The 14,185-nt window shown below is 56.7% G+C and overlaps 2 protein-coding genes across 4 annotated transcripts; one reads left to right on the top strand and one right to left on the bottom strand.

Moving 5' to 3' along the window:
- The first annotated feature begins 330 nt into the window (after positions 1–330).
- On the top strand, positions 331–4,659 carry LOC110572739 (phospholipase A2 inhibitor and LY6/PLAUR domain containing). Of its 3 annotated transcripts, XM_021681118.1 has the most exons (6): positions 331–446; positions 628–774; positions 1,738–1,854; positions 3,539–3,691; positions 3,949–4,092; positions 4,294–4,659. In XM_021681118.1, the coding sequence occupies exons 2-6, from the start codon at positions 705–707 to the stop codon at positions 4,446–4,448; spliced, it is 639 nt and encodes a 212-aa protein (XP_021536793.1). In that variant the 5' UTR covers positions 331–446; positions 628–704; the 3' UTR covers positions 4,449–4,659. The 3 variants fall into 3 exon arrangements, with proteins under 3 accessions (XP_021536793.1, XP_021536794.1, XP_021536795.1); XM_021681119.1 differs by lacking the exon at positions 331–446 and having other exon boundaries at positions 712–774; positions 1,718–1,854; XM_021681120.1 differs by lacking the exon at positions 331–446 and having other exon boundaries at positions 748–774; positions 1,701–1,854.
- A 2,087-nt stretch (positions 4,660–6,746) lies between these two features.
- Positions 6,747–14,152, bottom strand: IRGQ (immunity related GTPase Q). Its single transcript, XM_021681122.2, has 3 exons — positions 14,123–14,152; positions 13,133–13,664; positions 6,747–11,955 (listed from the first exon to the last, which is right to left on the bottom strand). Exons 2-3 carry the CDS (start codon positions 13,660–13,662, stop codon positions 10,596–10,598), a joined length of 1,890 nt encoding a protein of 629 aa, XP_021536797.1. The 5' UTR covers positions 13,663–13,664; positions 14,123–14,152; the 3' UTR covers positions 6,747–10,595.
- Positions 14,153–14,185: the final 33 nt, after the last annotated feature.

Raw genomic sequence — 14,185 nt, 5'->3', positions numbered from 1 at the left:
CCAGATACACCCAACCTAGAATGCTTTCACCGATGCCTCAGTTTCCCAATATGTGACCTGTGGGCATCTGTCTCCTACCACGCCCGCCCCTGCCTGTTGACAGTCATCCCTCTGTTCGGTCCCCGTGAGACCCAGAGGTGCAGCCCCAGGCGGGATCGGAGCTGGGGACAGCCCAAACACAGAACAGGGAATATGAGCCAAGCACACGAAGAAGGAAGAGAGACAGAGCGCCTAGTCCCCCGCAGAACGAGCCTGGACATGCTGGGCCCTCCCAAGTAGGGCCCCACCCACGCTGGGCGCCTCCTTGGAAAGAGAGGGAAGAGAGAGGGGATCTCAGTCCTAGCAGCCACCCTATACCTAGAGGGAATCAAGTGACCCGACTCTGACCTTGGGCTTCAGGCCAGAAAAGAGGGGGAGAGGAGGGCGGTGGGAATGTGAGAAAACAGGTAAGTGACCTTCTGGGTCTTGATGGAAGAGGGGGCTAGAAGCCCAGAGTCCTGGGGTCCCTGGGGAGCAGGTAGCTGAGCATGAGATGCCCATGTCCCTTTTGGATTCTGGTTCCGTATCCCCAACGCAGAGCCACAAAGGCCTGCCCTGAGATCTTACCTCAGCTATTTCTCACCTCAGGGTGAAGGTGGATCCAGACCCGCCCCTCCTCAGCTTCCTATAAGGGCTGGGGACCTGGGACTACAGGTTCACTCACCATGAGGACTCCCATGAAACCGGGGACCTTCCTGCTGGCGTTTACGCTGCTCTGCACCCTCCTGGGTCTGGGTAAGTGAGAAGGGATCTGGACCATGAGGACCATGAGAGAGCACTCAGCAAGGTCTTGGAGGGGGACAGAGGTGGTGTCCTGGGAATTCAGATTCATGGTGAAGGCAGGGTCTGAAGGAAGAGAAAGCCTGGGGCCTCAAGGGAAGAAAAGCTCAAAAGTTCATGTGACTGGATCCCTGAGAAAGGAGGGAGCTTGGTGGGCTCTGAATCCTCTGTCCCCCCAGGCAAGGTCTCCAAATAAGACAGGAAGTCTAGGAAATTGGATGAGAGCATGACTAGAAAGGGAAGGAAAAAAAAAAAAAAGCTGGGGGGAGGGCGGCATGGGGGAGTAGAGATTTCCTTTCTTCCTGGATTCTAGAGTTCAGACCCCCAGTCCCCCTTCCCTTAGAGGTAGGAGTTCAGACAAGCTCCACCTTCCCCAGGACCCATGTCTGGGCCCCCAGTTGCCTCCTCTCTTAGGACCAAGGAGTCCATGCCCTCTGCCCTCTTGGTCTTGACTCTCCCTTCTTGATCTGGGATGAAGACCCCAGGCTCAGGTTCCCCTGCCTAAGCTCCTACCATCCCCAAGACCTACACCTGGTCTTGTGTCCAAGAAACAGCTGCGCCTGAAGCTTCACAAAAGCCCTTGGAAACCTTCGCCCTGCCCCCCAGCCTTCTCAGAGGACCCTCGCGTTCCAAGTCCCCAGCCTTGTAATTAGGGAAACAGGCTCCCTGGTGGAGTCGCTTCCCGCCCCTGGAAGCAGCCTTGCTGGCTTCCCCACCGCGTCCCAGCAAGAGCCCTGGACAGCTCCCTGGACAGCGGTCAGTGCTCCACCCCTGAACAATTAGGGAGACACCTGTCCCTCCTCCCTCAGGACTCCAAATCCGGCCCCCTTTGCCCCATCTCCCTCTGGACCCTGAAGTCTCATTGGTGGTCCGCTGACCAGGCCCCTCATGTCGACAGCCTGGCTCTCTACACTGCAGGGTGCCCGCTGAGCTGTGAAGTGTGCCGGGGCTCCGGGCCCACGTGCAGCGGAAAAATGAAGGCCTGCGAGGCCGGCAAGGACGCATGCGTGGTCATCGTCGGGGAGTCGAGCACAAGTACGAAGAGGGTCTGGCGTCACGCCCTGGGGAGGTGGTTGTGCCTTCAAGGGTAGAAGATAGCTTCACGCCAAGGGAGGGATCATCACGGTGCTCGTGTGGGAGGTCAGGCAAGAGGGAAAGACTATCCTGAGGTGGTGGGTGGAAGGAAGCGAATTCAATGGGATGGTAGAAACCATTGTTCTCAGGGATTTCGGACAACGAGACTCTGCAAAATATTAGATTGGGGGGGGCGGGGGCAGATATAGAGACTTTCTTAGGCAGGTGGAGATGAGGAAAGGAAAGGACATGGGGAACAGAACAGGTGAGAGGGGTAGAATCTAATAGGCAGGAGGTAGAATGGGGGTGGGGGAGGAATAGAAGAGAAGGAAGAGGCTGGTGTGGGTTGGGAAGAATGTGATCAGGTTGACCATTTAGGGTGAGAGGGAGGAATCGTCCAAAATGGGAGGAAGAGACCCCACCCCCACCCCCACCCCCCGGGGATGGTGGGGGTGGTGCGGGATGGAAGGGACCATTCCCGACAGGAGGAGGTCGAGGGAGAGACATAAAAGGGGCCATGCCAGACAGGAGAGGAAAGAGAACCCTGAAGTATGAAGCAAATCGGCGTGAAGAGAAGTAGACGGAGATGGGGAGGCAGGTGGGTGAATTGGGAGAGGAGGGCGTGACTTCGATGGAAGGGACCGCCCCAGACCCGAGAAAGGATGGGGAAGAAGGGGAGAGATGGAGAGACCACGGGGGCGGCGGGGGGTGGAGGTGGAGCGCAGGGCTTTTCATTCAAAGCTGAAAAGGACCATTCATTAGACACAGGAGGGGAGATGATGGCGCCGAGGCAGGTGTGAAGGCGGCGGAGCTGAGGGCCACCTGGAGTGTAGGAAGAAACCACGCCCTACCGGAGGGGGTGTGTAAGGAGGGTGGGATGGAGGATTGCACGCTGCCCTATCCAGCGAGCAGGCGTTGTCCCCCCTCTCACGCCAGGTGGGCGAAAGGACCCGAAGGCCTTGAAGAGACGACCCCAGGCTTATAGGAGGGAGATTCAAACCCTGGGACTGGGGGAGAGGAAGGTGGGGAAAAAGCACCTTTTAGGGGGTGATGAGGAAAATCCTTGGATTGGGCTGGGAGAGACCACCACTTGGTCGCGAGGGGGAAGACCACGGAGACTGGAAGAGACCACTGCAGCCAAGACGTGGGGGCAGCAAGAGACCACCTTAGAGGATATGGGTGTTGCAGGGTGGGGTTGGGGGTGGCCTCCCAGGGTTTGTTGGATGGGATTTGGAAGGTGCAGGAGGAGGGCGAAGATGGAGAAGGCTGGGAGAGACCATTTCGCACAAGCCTAGACAGGACCTAGACAGGAAGATGGCAGTGGGGCGGGGCGGGGCAGAAGGGACCCGGTCAGGCAGGCACCTGGGCTTGGCAATGGGGAGCTGCAAGAGGCCATCAGGCAGACTGGGGGCTATGGTAATGGGGCGGGTGGCGGGGGCGCCACTTTATAAACTACTCCAGACCATACCCCAGGCAAATAAAGGGGCATGGCTTTGGGGCGCTGGAAGAGACCACCCTAGGCAGTCGCGGGGGTGTGAGAAGTGCAGGGTTGGGAGACCCCCCTCTCACGGAGGCCGGGGTCCGCGCTGGAGTGGGGTCAGCAGGCGCAGCGGAGGCCCTCCCTTCCTTGCCCCCCATCCTTCAGAGGGCCATCACGCTCTGAACACCTACAAGGCCTGCATGAAGTACAGCGACTGCTACACGGGATTCGTGTCCACCACGATGGGCCCCAAGGACTACATGGTGTCCAACACCCGCTGCTGCCAGAGTGACGGCTGTAACCATGGCTCCGTGCCCCGTGAGTGCCAGCTCAGCCCCGCATCGGGACTCGCTTCTTCCAGCCGCCCCTAGAGAGCCCACTCTGTGTGCCCCGGCCTGCCTCTGCCCCGCGCTCAGACACTGGGCAACTTGCTTGCCGTGCCCCTCAGTTTGCTTACCTGGAAAGGCAGTGTCCATTCGCAGCCCATGTCCCTCCCCCCTCCCCCCACCCCCGGGTTGTTGTGAGGTGAGGAAAGGCTTTCATCTCTGCACCTTACACTGCACCTTCATCCCCAGCTCCTCAGAACAATCGCACTGAGAACGGTCTCCAGTGCCCAGCCTGCATCGCGCCCTTTCAGGAGACATGCCCTGGGACCCAGGCAGCCCGCTGTGTTGGCCAGGAAACCCACTGCGTCTACTTCGCTGGCAACGTGCAGGCTGGTGAGGGGAACCTGGATCTCTAGAGGAGGGGACAGGGCCCCAGAACTGGAGCCCATACTGCCAGGTTCTAGGGGAGATGGTGGCTCTGGGGAACTGGGTGAGGACATGCAGAGTGGGGCAGTGGAGGGGCGGGGGGAAGGCCCCTGGGTGGTGAGGAAGGCGGGGGTAGGGGCCGACTCCATTCTGAAATCCCCTTCTCAGGTCTCATCAACCCCAAATTTGCCACTCGGGGCTGTGCTACAGAGAGTGCCTGCTACGCCAAGGCTGGGGCCAAGGTGCCTTCAGCCTCCTATCTCTACTTCCTCCACCGAGCAGACTGCCTTCCAGCCTCCCAGCCCCCTAGCAGGGCAGAGTGAAGAACTGAGGAATATGTGGCTTGAGCCACATATTTGTCCTCAGCCTACACCTCCCCATGTGCCTGAATTCTTGTGATATGATGCATCTCAGGAAGGTAGGGTGCAGAAAACAGGGGTCCTAACCCTTGGGAACTTCCTCTTTGCAAGGAAGGGAGAGAAGACCCTACTGTTTATTAAAGGAGTGCTCCCTGCTGGGCTGCTGTGCAGTGTTCCCATGCTGTACCTCATTTCAGAATCCCAACAACTCTGTGAAGTGGATATTATTATCCCAATTTTACAGATGAACAAACTGAGGCCACAGGTTGTGGTCACTTCCCTTGGGTCAAACCACTAGGGAGGGGCAGACCCCGCGTCCATGATCACTTCTCCTGACTAACCTCTCTCTCTTTTTGCCTGTTTTCACGTCTGCAAAATGTGGATGGTAATAGTTATAACCTCGTTGGGTTGTTGTGTCAAATGAAAGAAAACTGCAAAAGCACTTGGTGCGGTGCCTAGCACCTGTAAGACAATGTTGGTTCTAGAGACTATATGTCTGTAAATGGTAATCATCATAATAGCTGCTACTCAATGAGTGGCCATTACTTGGAAGGCGCTGAACACTCTCCTCAATCAGATTATGCTACAGTAACAAGCAAGTCCCTAATCTCAGTGGTTTAAAGCAACAACGTTGTATTAGTCGACTAATGTTGCAGCAATGCTGTGTAACAAACCATCCCCAAACTGAACCATTACAACAAGCATTCTTCTTTCTGAGGGTTTGTGGGTGGCTGGCTCTGCATCAGCTGGTTTGGCTCCAGTCTGGGAGGAGGATTCAAGTTCTGGGATCAGTGGCTAATGTTCTTACAGCAGATCACAAGAGCACAAGAGCCCAAGTGCATTAAAAGCCCCTACTGAGGTCCAGTGTGCTAACATTCCACTGAGTCAAGTAAATCATATGGTCAAAGCCAACATCAACTGAGCAAGGAAGGGTGCTCCGTTTCCAGTGGGAGGGAGGAGAGCAGTATTTGCTGAACAAGTCCCCATTCACAAATAGTCAAGTCTTCCCTCACCCTACGTGTCCAGCACTGTTCACAGGGTGTTCTGCTCATCACAATCGTGGAGCAGCCACCAACTCGAACATTGCTGTGTACAGGAAAAAGCACAGGGATGTCTCATGTGGGTGATTAAATGCCATGACCCAGAAGTGACTTGACATAACTCATGGGATGGAGCTAGTCACATGGCCCACCAAACCCAACGGGGTTGGGGGGGGTGGGGCGGCTAGGAAGTGCAGTCCTGCTCGGTGACATTGACCACGGACGTGTTTTGTAAACAGCAAGAATGGCTGCCAGGGCCTCCTAGCAGAGTTCTCATTTTATCTTCACGACAACTCCCTGTGATAGGCACTGTTATTCTCAGCCCTGTTTTCAGAAGAACCTGAGGCTCAGAGGAGGGATGTTACATTGGAGTTCACACAACTACAAAGCGGCAGAGCTTAAGATTTTAATCACTGCGTCACATCGAGGGGGGAAAAGGACCACAGCACACAGAGAGGGAACAAGCCTATATCCATTATCTTTGGCTGTATCTTTCTGTAACCACCCCAAAACTTAGTCGCTTAGAACACTCAATCCCCTTTTATTTAGCTCATGATTCCGCCAGGCCGCAGTTTGGCCTGGGATCAGCCGGGTGGCTCTTTTGCTGGGTTCAGCTTGTCAGCTAGGCAGCTCTGCTTCAGAAGGTTGGCTGGCTGTCGCTTGGGGTGTCAAGACTGACTGGGCCACATGCCTCTACTCACCCAGCAGGTTAGCCTGGACTTCTTGGCTTGGCAGGGGTTCCAAGGGCAGCGAGAGAGGAAGCCCTAATATGTGAGCACTTTTCAAGCGTCTACTTGTATGGTGTTTGCTGTTTGTTCCTGTGGCCAGGCAAATCACGCGGCTAGCTCTAGAGTCAGAAGGGACTCTCCAAGAACAGAGAGAGGCATTAATGGTCCAAGCTGCTTCCAGAGCTGGGATGCTTTACTGTCACAAGCCCCTAAGGTCTAAATGTCACTTTTCCACCTGCATCTACCTTCCCCCACCCCATCCCGGGAGTCTCTGGATTCCAGCTCAAGGGGTTCTTTCCCAAACAGACCCTCACCATCCAGCACTCCTCTCCCAGGACCCAGGAGTCCCCACCGTTGGTCTCTTCCTCCTTCAGACCCAGTACTATCTCCAGCCCTTTCCGTCCCCAGACCGAAGCAAAATCCCAAGCATCTTTCCCTTCAAATCCCCAAAGAAGAGACACAGAGTGGGATTTCTACACATTTTTATTCACTCCTTCAAAAAGCACCACAGGCCAATCACACCTTTGATTAGCCTTCCCAGGTTCCCCACCCTAGTGGATACAAGTCTCTTCATCATTATCCAGAAATGTATGAAATTCGGCTAAGGTGATGAGATCATCTCTGGCAACGGCAGGGCCAAGACTTAGCATCCATTTCCTTGAATTCTTGCCTTCAAGGGTCTTCCAGCCTGGAAGTATGATGTCGACACACCCCGAGGGCAGCCAGCAATCAGTTCTCAAGGGAGTCTTAAGTCCTTCTGCTTGGATGCTCCCAGAGACAGATGCCTCGCTAGCAACATGATGCCTCCCATCAAAAGTCATAATTTAAAAGACAACCCCCCCAATTAGTCACGACACCCAAGAGTGTCGATACACAACGACAGAAACACAATCAGCACTCCCCAACAAAGACACAGGCAAACAAAATCGGGTTTTGCTTTCTCAGATATGATCTCTGGCACCACCCTCGTTGGCATGAGGGCAGAGGGAATTTGGAGCAGGGCAGCATGGGGCAGAGTGTCAGGCAAGACCAAATCAGAGATGGCGTGAAAAGTGGCAGAGAAAGAGGAGGGCACTGTGAGCAAAGGCATGGGCGTGAGACAGAGGTGCCCAGACTAGAGTTGTCTGGGTGCTGCCTGGGGCCCAGGGCATAGGCAACAAGACTTATGGTTGAGCTCCCCAGGGGCCAAGCTTCTCCCAAGGGCTGCAGTGTGAGTGGACGGGTGTGTGTGTGTGTGAAGATGCATGTACATACGTACATACATATTCTTACAATTACCCTGTGAGGTAGATACCATTTGCTGAGTGGCTTGCCCAAGGCTACCCCAGTGTCTGGAGAACCGTCTGACCCTAGAGCTGTGCCAACAGGATTTCCCGTGATAATGGAAGCGTCCTAGGTCTGTGCTGTCCAACGCTCTAGCCACACATCACAGGTGGCTACTGAGCCCTTGAAACGTGGTTAGTGTTAACTGAGAAGTGGAGTTTTAAACTTTATTCACTTTTAATTGAAAATGGATAGATACACACCTCAGTTATTGGGAAACTGGTCAATATAATCGGGACAACTTGGGTAGAGGAATCGATTTCTCCACCCACGAATTTTTCGGAAAGTTAAATAGAGGTACTTCTGATGAAAATTTATCATCTGAAGGCGATGTACGCTAAGTGTAAAATATCTCATTCTTTTCTCGATTGACTACACGTCGAAATAATATTTCGGATTTACTAGGTTACGTAAAACATAACTAGCTTCGCCCTGTTTCCTTTTACCTTTTTTAATGTGGCTGCTGGGACATTTCAAGTTACAGATGCGGCTCACATTCCGTTTGATGGACAGCACTGCTGGGCGCCTCTCCCACTTCCCCACGGGGGGCACGCCAGACTGAGAGGCAGATCGTGTTGTACTGGATATTACAGATATGGGCAAACACCTTTCCCTGAAGCCCAAAAGGCCTTTGAGGACAATGCCTGAAGCCGTTTTGTATGGAGCCAAATGCTTTTCCCCACCTCAGCCACCTCAATTCAGAGGGGACAAATTGTGCCAGTGGTAGGGGTTCAAGATGGACATGGGGGTACCATCTGGCAGGTATCTGCCCCTCAGATGGGTCACCCTTGTCTCCTGCTGTCAAAGTAAATAGGATCTTGGAAGTGTTTAGGGTTCTCGTCCAGCCTTTTCCTTTCACAGATGGGAAAATAAGGCACTGGTCCAAGTCACCCAGAGTGCCAGTGGCAAGGCCTTGCTTGCTTCCCAGATCCCCTGACATCTGACAGGAGCTTCTCTCCCACCAGATGCTTGTTTCTCCCTGCCTCGCTCATTTCCCCTGTCTTGTGGCAAGAGGCCGACAATCTAAGTTCCAGTCTGCCACGGAATAATGAATTCAGTATTTACTAAGCACCTACTGTGTTGTCAGGCACTCTTCTAGGTGCTGGGGGTACAGCAGAGAACAAGACAGGTAAGAGGATCATAGCTATTAAATAGGTAAATAAATAAATAAGGTAACTGCTTACAGTAATAACTGCTACAAGAGAAACACTGACAGGCTGAGATGAATAATGGGGATGTGTGAGCTACTTCAGTTACACTGGTCAGGGAAGGCCTCTCTGAGGGGACATGTGAGCTGAGACCTGCTTGACAAGGAGGAACCAGCCATGGGAAGATCTGGGGGCAGAGCATTCTACGCAGAAAGAACAGCAAATGCAAAGGTCCCGGGGCAGGATCCAAGGTGGCCCACCCAGGCCACCAGGCATCAGAAGGAAGATCAGGCTGGTTGGGGGATGGGGTGGGGGCAGGGAATGCGAAGAGGCAGGGGCCAGACCACATAGGACCTTGCTGTGTGCTGTTGGGCCTAGAGCCTGCCCTCCCTGGGCTTTGCTCTCCCCATCTCTCATAAAAGAGATTCATTCTACTTAATGGCCTTTCGGGTCCCCCCTTTCTGTTTGTTGACACTGAAGAATTCTGTGACCTGTGGCGTCTTTTCTACCTATAGTTGGCAGCCTAGAACATTCCAGGCACTGTGGTTTCTGGCTTTGCTTCACTCATGGCACACTCCCACGGTCTGGAACGCTCCCTAGCTGTTCTGTGGGTCTCTTGCCCTCTGCAGCACTGTGTGTACACCAGAAGGCAGAGCCTCTTGGTGACACCTGAGGTAGCCAACACAGAAATGTCTGGATCACTGCAGCACGACAGCTGCTTTTCCAAAAAAGGCAGGAGTTTAAAATACCAAGGCCAGAAAGGGTTAGGCTTAATGACGGAACAAATCAAGACCAAAAAGAGATAGAAACCACTAAGGGAGAGAGGGACAAAGGAAAAGACTCACCAAAGATCCCCTGAATCACTCAGCACCTATGAAATGGGGCAGTCATATCCCTTCCCAAACTCACACAGAGCGACAACTGCCAGGGTCCAAATCCATAAGGGATTTGTGGGAGGTACCTCTGAGGTATGGGTTCCTGCCCTTCCACACCTAGAAGGCCTCATTCCTGGTCTCTGGCTACCACCAGGGCCCACCATGCCCAGACCTCTTGCCTCCTCCCCTCATTTTTGTGGGACCATCCTCCCCACAACAGCTGGGGAAGGAATCTGGGTCATCAGTCCCCTGGAACAGCAAATATTAGATATCTCTCTATTCCTCAAGGGGGACCAAAGGATCTCCAGCTCTTTTGCACAGCCCCCTGTTCCCTCCTGTAGACGGAGACCTCCCACCACCCAGGAATTAGAAACCAAGGTCCACTGAAGATTCAAAGCCACCGCCTCTTGAGGAACTGGGAGGCTGGATGCAGACCCATTCCCTCTGGGAAGCCTGGATCCTATACCCCCTTGTGGCTCAGCAGTTCCAAGGATTCCGGCTCCCTGGGGTACCCAGACTCCTTCCTCCATACTGGAATCTCCAGGATGATGGAGACCCTCTTCATCAGGAACCAGGGCTTTCACCTCTTCTCCCCCCTCCCAGGGCCAGAGGACCAACAGATCCAGTTTCTACTCCCCTGGAGACCAGGACAGAACCCCTTCTAGGAGTCCAACCCCTCAACTTCCTTCAGGACAGTCTGGTGTCATGCCCTGTGGTCCCCAGGGAAATCAGTTCTCTCCCCCAGACTCCGTTCCCCTTCAGGACCTAGGGATCCAGGGGACTACAAGTCACACATCCCAGTCAGTAGTCCTAGAGCCCTCATCCCCTTCAAGCACCCAGGATTCTGGGTGGTGGCCCCCAGCTCTGTTACCTCAGAGGCCCAGGCATCCAACTCCACCCCCCCACCCCACGCGGGACTTGGGAGTCCTCAGCCCCTGGAGGAGCCAAGCAGCACGGACGCTGAGCACCCCGGAAGCCCCGACCCTCATCCCTCCCCTCACTGCGCGGGCCCATGGGGTGCCAGCACCGCCTCGGCATCGGCCTGCATCTCGTCGAGGGCCTGCAGCAGGACGCCGTGCGCGGCGCGGTAACCCAGGCCGCCGGTGGCCGCCGCCCCGCCCGCCGGCCACAGGAAGGAAAGGGCGCCCAGCGCCGCGCCCCCCGCAGTGCCCTCGCCCGCCCACGCGCCCAGCCTCGCCTCCACCTCCGCGCGCGTCACCGGGCCCGGGAAGCGCGTCCGCTCTGCCAGCTCCCCGGGAGCCAAGCCTAGCGCGCGCTCGCGTCGAGCCAGCGCCGCGGGTTCGAGCCCCAGCGCCCGCCGCCACTCCGCCAGCTGGCCCCGCAGCAGCGCCACGTCGCACGCCCAGCCTAGCCCCGGTACTGGGGCCGCCGCCGCCGCCAGGCTAGCCAGCAGAGCCGGCCGCCACGCCCCGGCCCGCAGCGCCGCAGCCTTCATCCGGGCCCCGTGGGGAGACGCGGGTGGCAGCGCCAGCAGCAGCGCCCCCGCCTGGGCCGGGGGGAGCGCGCGCCGCAGCCACTCGCAGAGCCCGGGGAGGCCGCCAGGCCGCAGGGGGAACACCGGCGGCGGTGCCTCCTCCAGCACCTCCCACGTCTCATCCTCCGGGCTCAGTGCGGCCGCACGCTCTGAGTCCCCACTGCCCGATTTCTTCGCGCCGCCGCCAACACGCGGCAAACTCTCACTGCCTGCTTTCTCTGACCCTTCCCCGCTGCCTGCTTTCCCGGACTCTTCCCCGCTACCTTTCTGCAATCCAGTGCCACGGCTCTCCCTTCCCTCACTGCGTGCATTCTTCAACCCCTCTCCGCCTGCGTTCTCTAAGCTCTCAGAGCTGGGCTTCTCTGCCTTCTCCTCTTCCTCCGGGTACTCTGGATCCTCGCCCTCACCGTCTGTTCGCACGCAGACCAGCGGCGCATCTGGCAGCACGAAGGGCCGCACCTCAGCCCAGTCCTTCTCAGTAGGGGCCCCCGGGGTGACGAGGATGAGGGCGTCGTAGTGGGTCGGATGGGGGGTGGCAGCAGTGCCCGCGGAGCCCAGAGGCACGTTCCAGAGCACCACGTTGGGACGCTCTGGCGCCGGGCAGGGTGTGGGCCCCGGGGGCGTGAAAACAGGCTCGTCATCTGGGTCAGGGGGATCCAACCCAAGTAGCATGTTCAGCACAAGGCTCACATCAGCCTTGCCGGTCACGGCCAGGTCCAGCCGCGCGCTGCCCAGGCGCTCCAGGCCAGCGCGAACCCACGACAGCGCCGCCTCCAAGCCACCGGTCTCAAAGGCTTCACGCACAGCCTCCAGCTCTGCTGCACCCAGTACCTCGAAGCCATCCTGAGCCGGTGGAAGGAGCCTGAAGGAACAGGAAGAGGGAGGGTTTACACGCTAGAGGGCTGTGCTACGGGGACAGGACTAGGCTAGGATGATAAGGGTGGAATTTTCCGAATGATCCCTGAAAGAAGAGGGAGGGGTCAGACTAATGGTACAGCATATAGAAACCAGGGCTTAAAACAGGGATGGGGCAGGTTCGTTGAGGTCAGGTTTCCAACAAAGCCTAAAAGGGGGAAGCTGCTAAATCTCTGGGATTCAGTCTTGGGGCGGGGCGGGGGGGGGGGTCGCTTTTCCAAGGGACCTGCAGGGTTAAGAAAGGCCAAGCAAAACTTAGGGAAGGTTGGGCTCAGGCAAAGACAGGCTTTCAACTGAATTGTGGACTAAAGAAAAGTCAAGCACCTTCCGACCAGAGCAAGGTCACCCAGGGTGCTCTTTGCTGAGACTAGGCGTAAGGAAGGGAATAAGGACCAAAGAGGGGAAAAGCCTCACCTACCAGTACTTACCAAGGAAGGAGATGTGGCTAAGGAAAAAAGATGCACACTGAGCCTCATTTGACTTCTATGAAATAGGCGGCCAGGGGTTGGGGGGAAAAATTCAGGAAGTATCCAGCAAATGGGCATAGAAACGAGACGGGATTAGAAAAAGGAGGTGGGGGAGCGATCCCAGAAATAATAAGGCTCACTGAGGGTGGGGCTTTACAAGGACTGGTGTAGCTGGAGAACAAAGCTGATGATGGGGAGGGTGAGGAGGGCTCAAAAAGTGTGAATCCTAGGGTAAAATCTTCCGCGGGCATCACAAGCTTGTGTGCTGAATGGGCCCTCCTTCAAACTTTTGCGGGGGAGAGGGGTAGTATCCGGGCTTTAGGTCCTGGCCTCTCCTAAAATTCTCACTGGGGTAGGGCTTGTGACCTCAGAACACTGGCAGGAGAATGAACCTGGAGGACAGGTCGGAACCTATAGCCCGTGGGGCGAGGCCTAGAAATGGGGAAAGGGTCCAGCACTGAGCTTGGGCTTGGGGTGGAGCCTCGCTGACCTCAAAACCTGCGCTGAGGGGTGGGATCTGGACGAGAGAGCAGGGCCCCCAGCAGCTATCCTGTTTTTAACGCCTGCCCCAAGCTCGCTGGGGGGAGGGGTCTCGCGGATCTCAAAGAACATTTTCTAAAAGACCAGGCCTCCAACCCACCCCAACTCCTCGCTCACCTTTGCAGCACCTCCGCCTGGCTCCGCAGCGCCACCCGCAGACGCTCCAATTCCTTGCAGCCATCTCTGCTGCCGCAGTCGGCCGGCAGCACGAAGAGAGCCGCGGCCCCCAATCCTGCGCTGTTCAGCAGGGCCTCTGTCTGATCCCGGGCCTGGGCTTCATTTTCCGAATCTCCAGGACGGAGCTTCCGCACAGCCAGCAACGGGGTCCCTCGGGCCAAGGCGGCCCGCGCTGCCTCTCCCAGCGCTGCGGCTAAGGGCTCCCCGTTCCCTTCGGGGCCGGGCAGCACCAATACCAGCACATTGGCCTCCGCCGCCCAGGGCCCTGGCGCTGCGGGTGGACAGCTCAGCTCGCCCAGGAAAAGGCCAGGGCCGGCAGCTCGCAGGCTGGGGATCCCGGAGTCCGGCCGTCCCTCGGGAATCTCTATCGTCTCCACATTTCCGTCGCACAGCGCTGCAATAAGCGCGGACTTGCCACAGCCCGGAGGCCCCAGGAACAAGGCGGTCACGTCACCCCGTGGCGGTGGCATACCTGGAAAGCAAGGGGGTGGGGCAGACCCGGGTCAGGGAGCACTCAGCCTTTTTTATTCTTTGTCATCCCACTGGGGTCTCAGACTTCAGTCCTTCACCCCGTCCCCTTCCCTTCTTGGATGTCACTCCCAGGGAAAAATCCGGCACCCACGCCCTACCTTTTCCCCAGGGATAAGGGCGTCTTGCCCGCCCTCTTTCTGGATACATTTTTCTCTGTTTCAAATTCTCAGAAATCGGGCCTCCAAGCCCTCTCCTCCCTCAGGGACATAGATGTTTCTATCCCCCACACCTCCCTTCCAAATCACTAACCGAGCAAACCGCCGGCACAACCTGAGAGCTCAGTCGGCGGCGACTTATCAGCCGCCGAGAAGCCCCGCCCCTGGGGTCGGGCGGAAGGAGGCCGAAGAGGTTAGAGGGCCGGGATTTGGGGACGTCCGGACACGTTCCGGGGGCTCTAACCTGGCGTCACTCTTTTAAGGAGAGGGTGTGTCTTGGAAGCGTGACCTCGGGGCTACAGCCCTT

Source organism: Neomonachus schauinslandi, chromosome 16 (assembly GCF_002201575.2).
Source record: "Neomonachus schauinslandi chromosome 16, ASM220157v2, whole genome shotgun sequence".
Classification (NCBI taxonomy): Eukaryota; Metazoa; Chordata; class Mammalia; order Carnivora; family Phocidae; genus Neomonachus; species Neomonachus schauinslandi.
This window is presented reverse-complemented; position numbering and strand designations above follow the sequence as displayed.

Coding starts and splice junctions, on each gene's coding strand:
- LOC110572739 (XM_021681118.1), top strand. CDS start 705: ATGAGGACTCCCATGAAACCGGGGACCTTCCTGCTGGCGTTTACGCTG. Junction 775..1,737: donor CTGCACCCTCCTGGGTCTGG/GTAAGTGAGAAG, acceptor TCTACACTGCAG/GGTGCCCGCTGAGCTGTGAA. Junction 4,093..4,293: donor CGCTGGCAACGTGCAGGCTG/GTGAGGGGAACC, acceptor TCCCCTTCTCAG/GTCTCATCAACCCCAAATTT.
- IRGQ (XM_021681122.2), bottom strand. CDS start 13,662: ATGCCACCGCCACGGGGTGACGTGACCGCCTTGTTCCTGGGGCCTCCG. Junction 11,956..13,132: donor CAGGCGGAGGTGCTGCAAAG/GTGAGCGAGGAG, acceptor CTGTTCCTTCAG/GCTCCTTCCACCGGCTCAGG.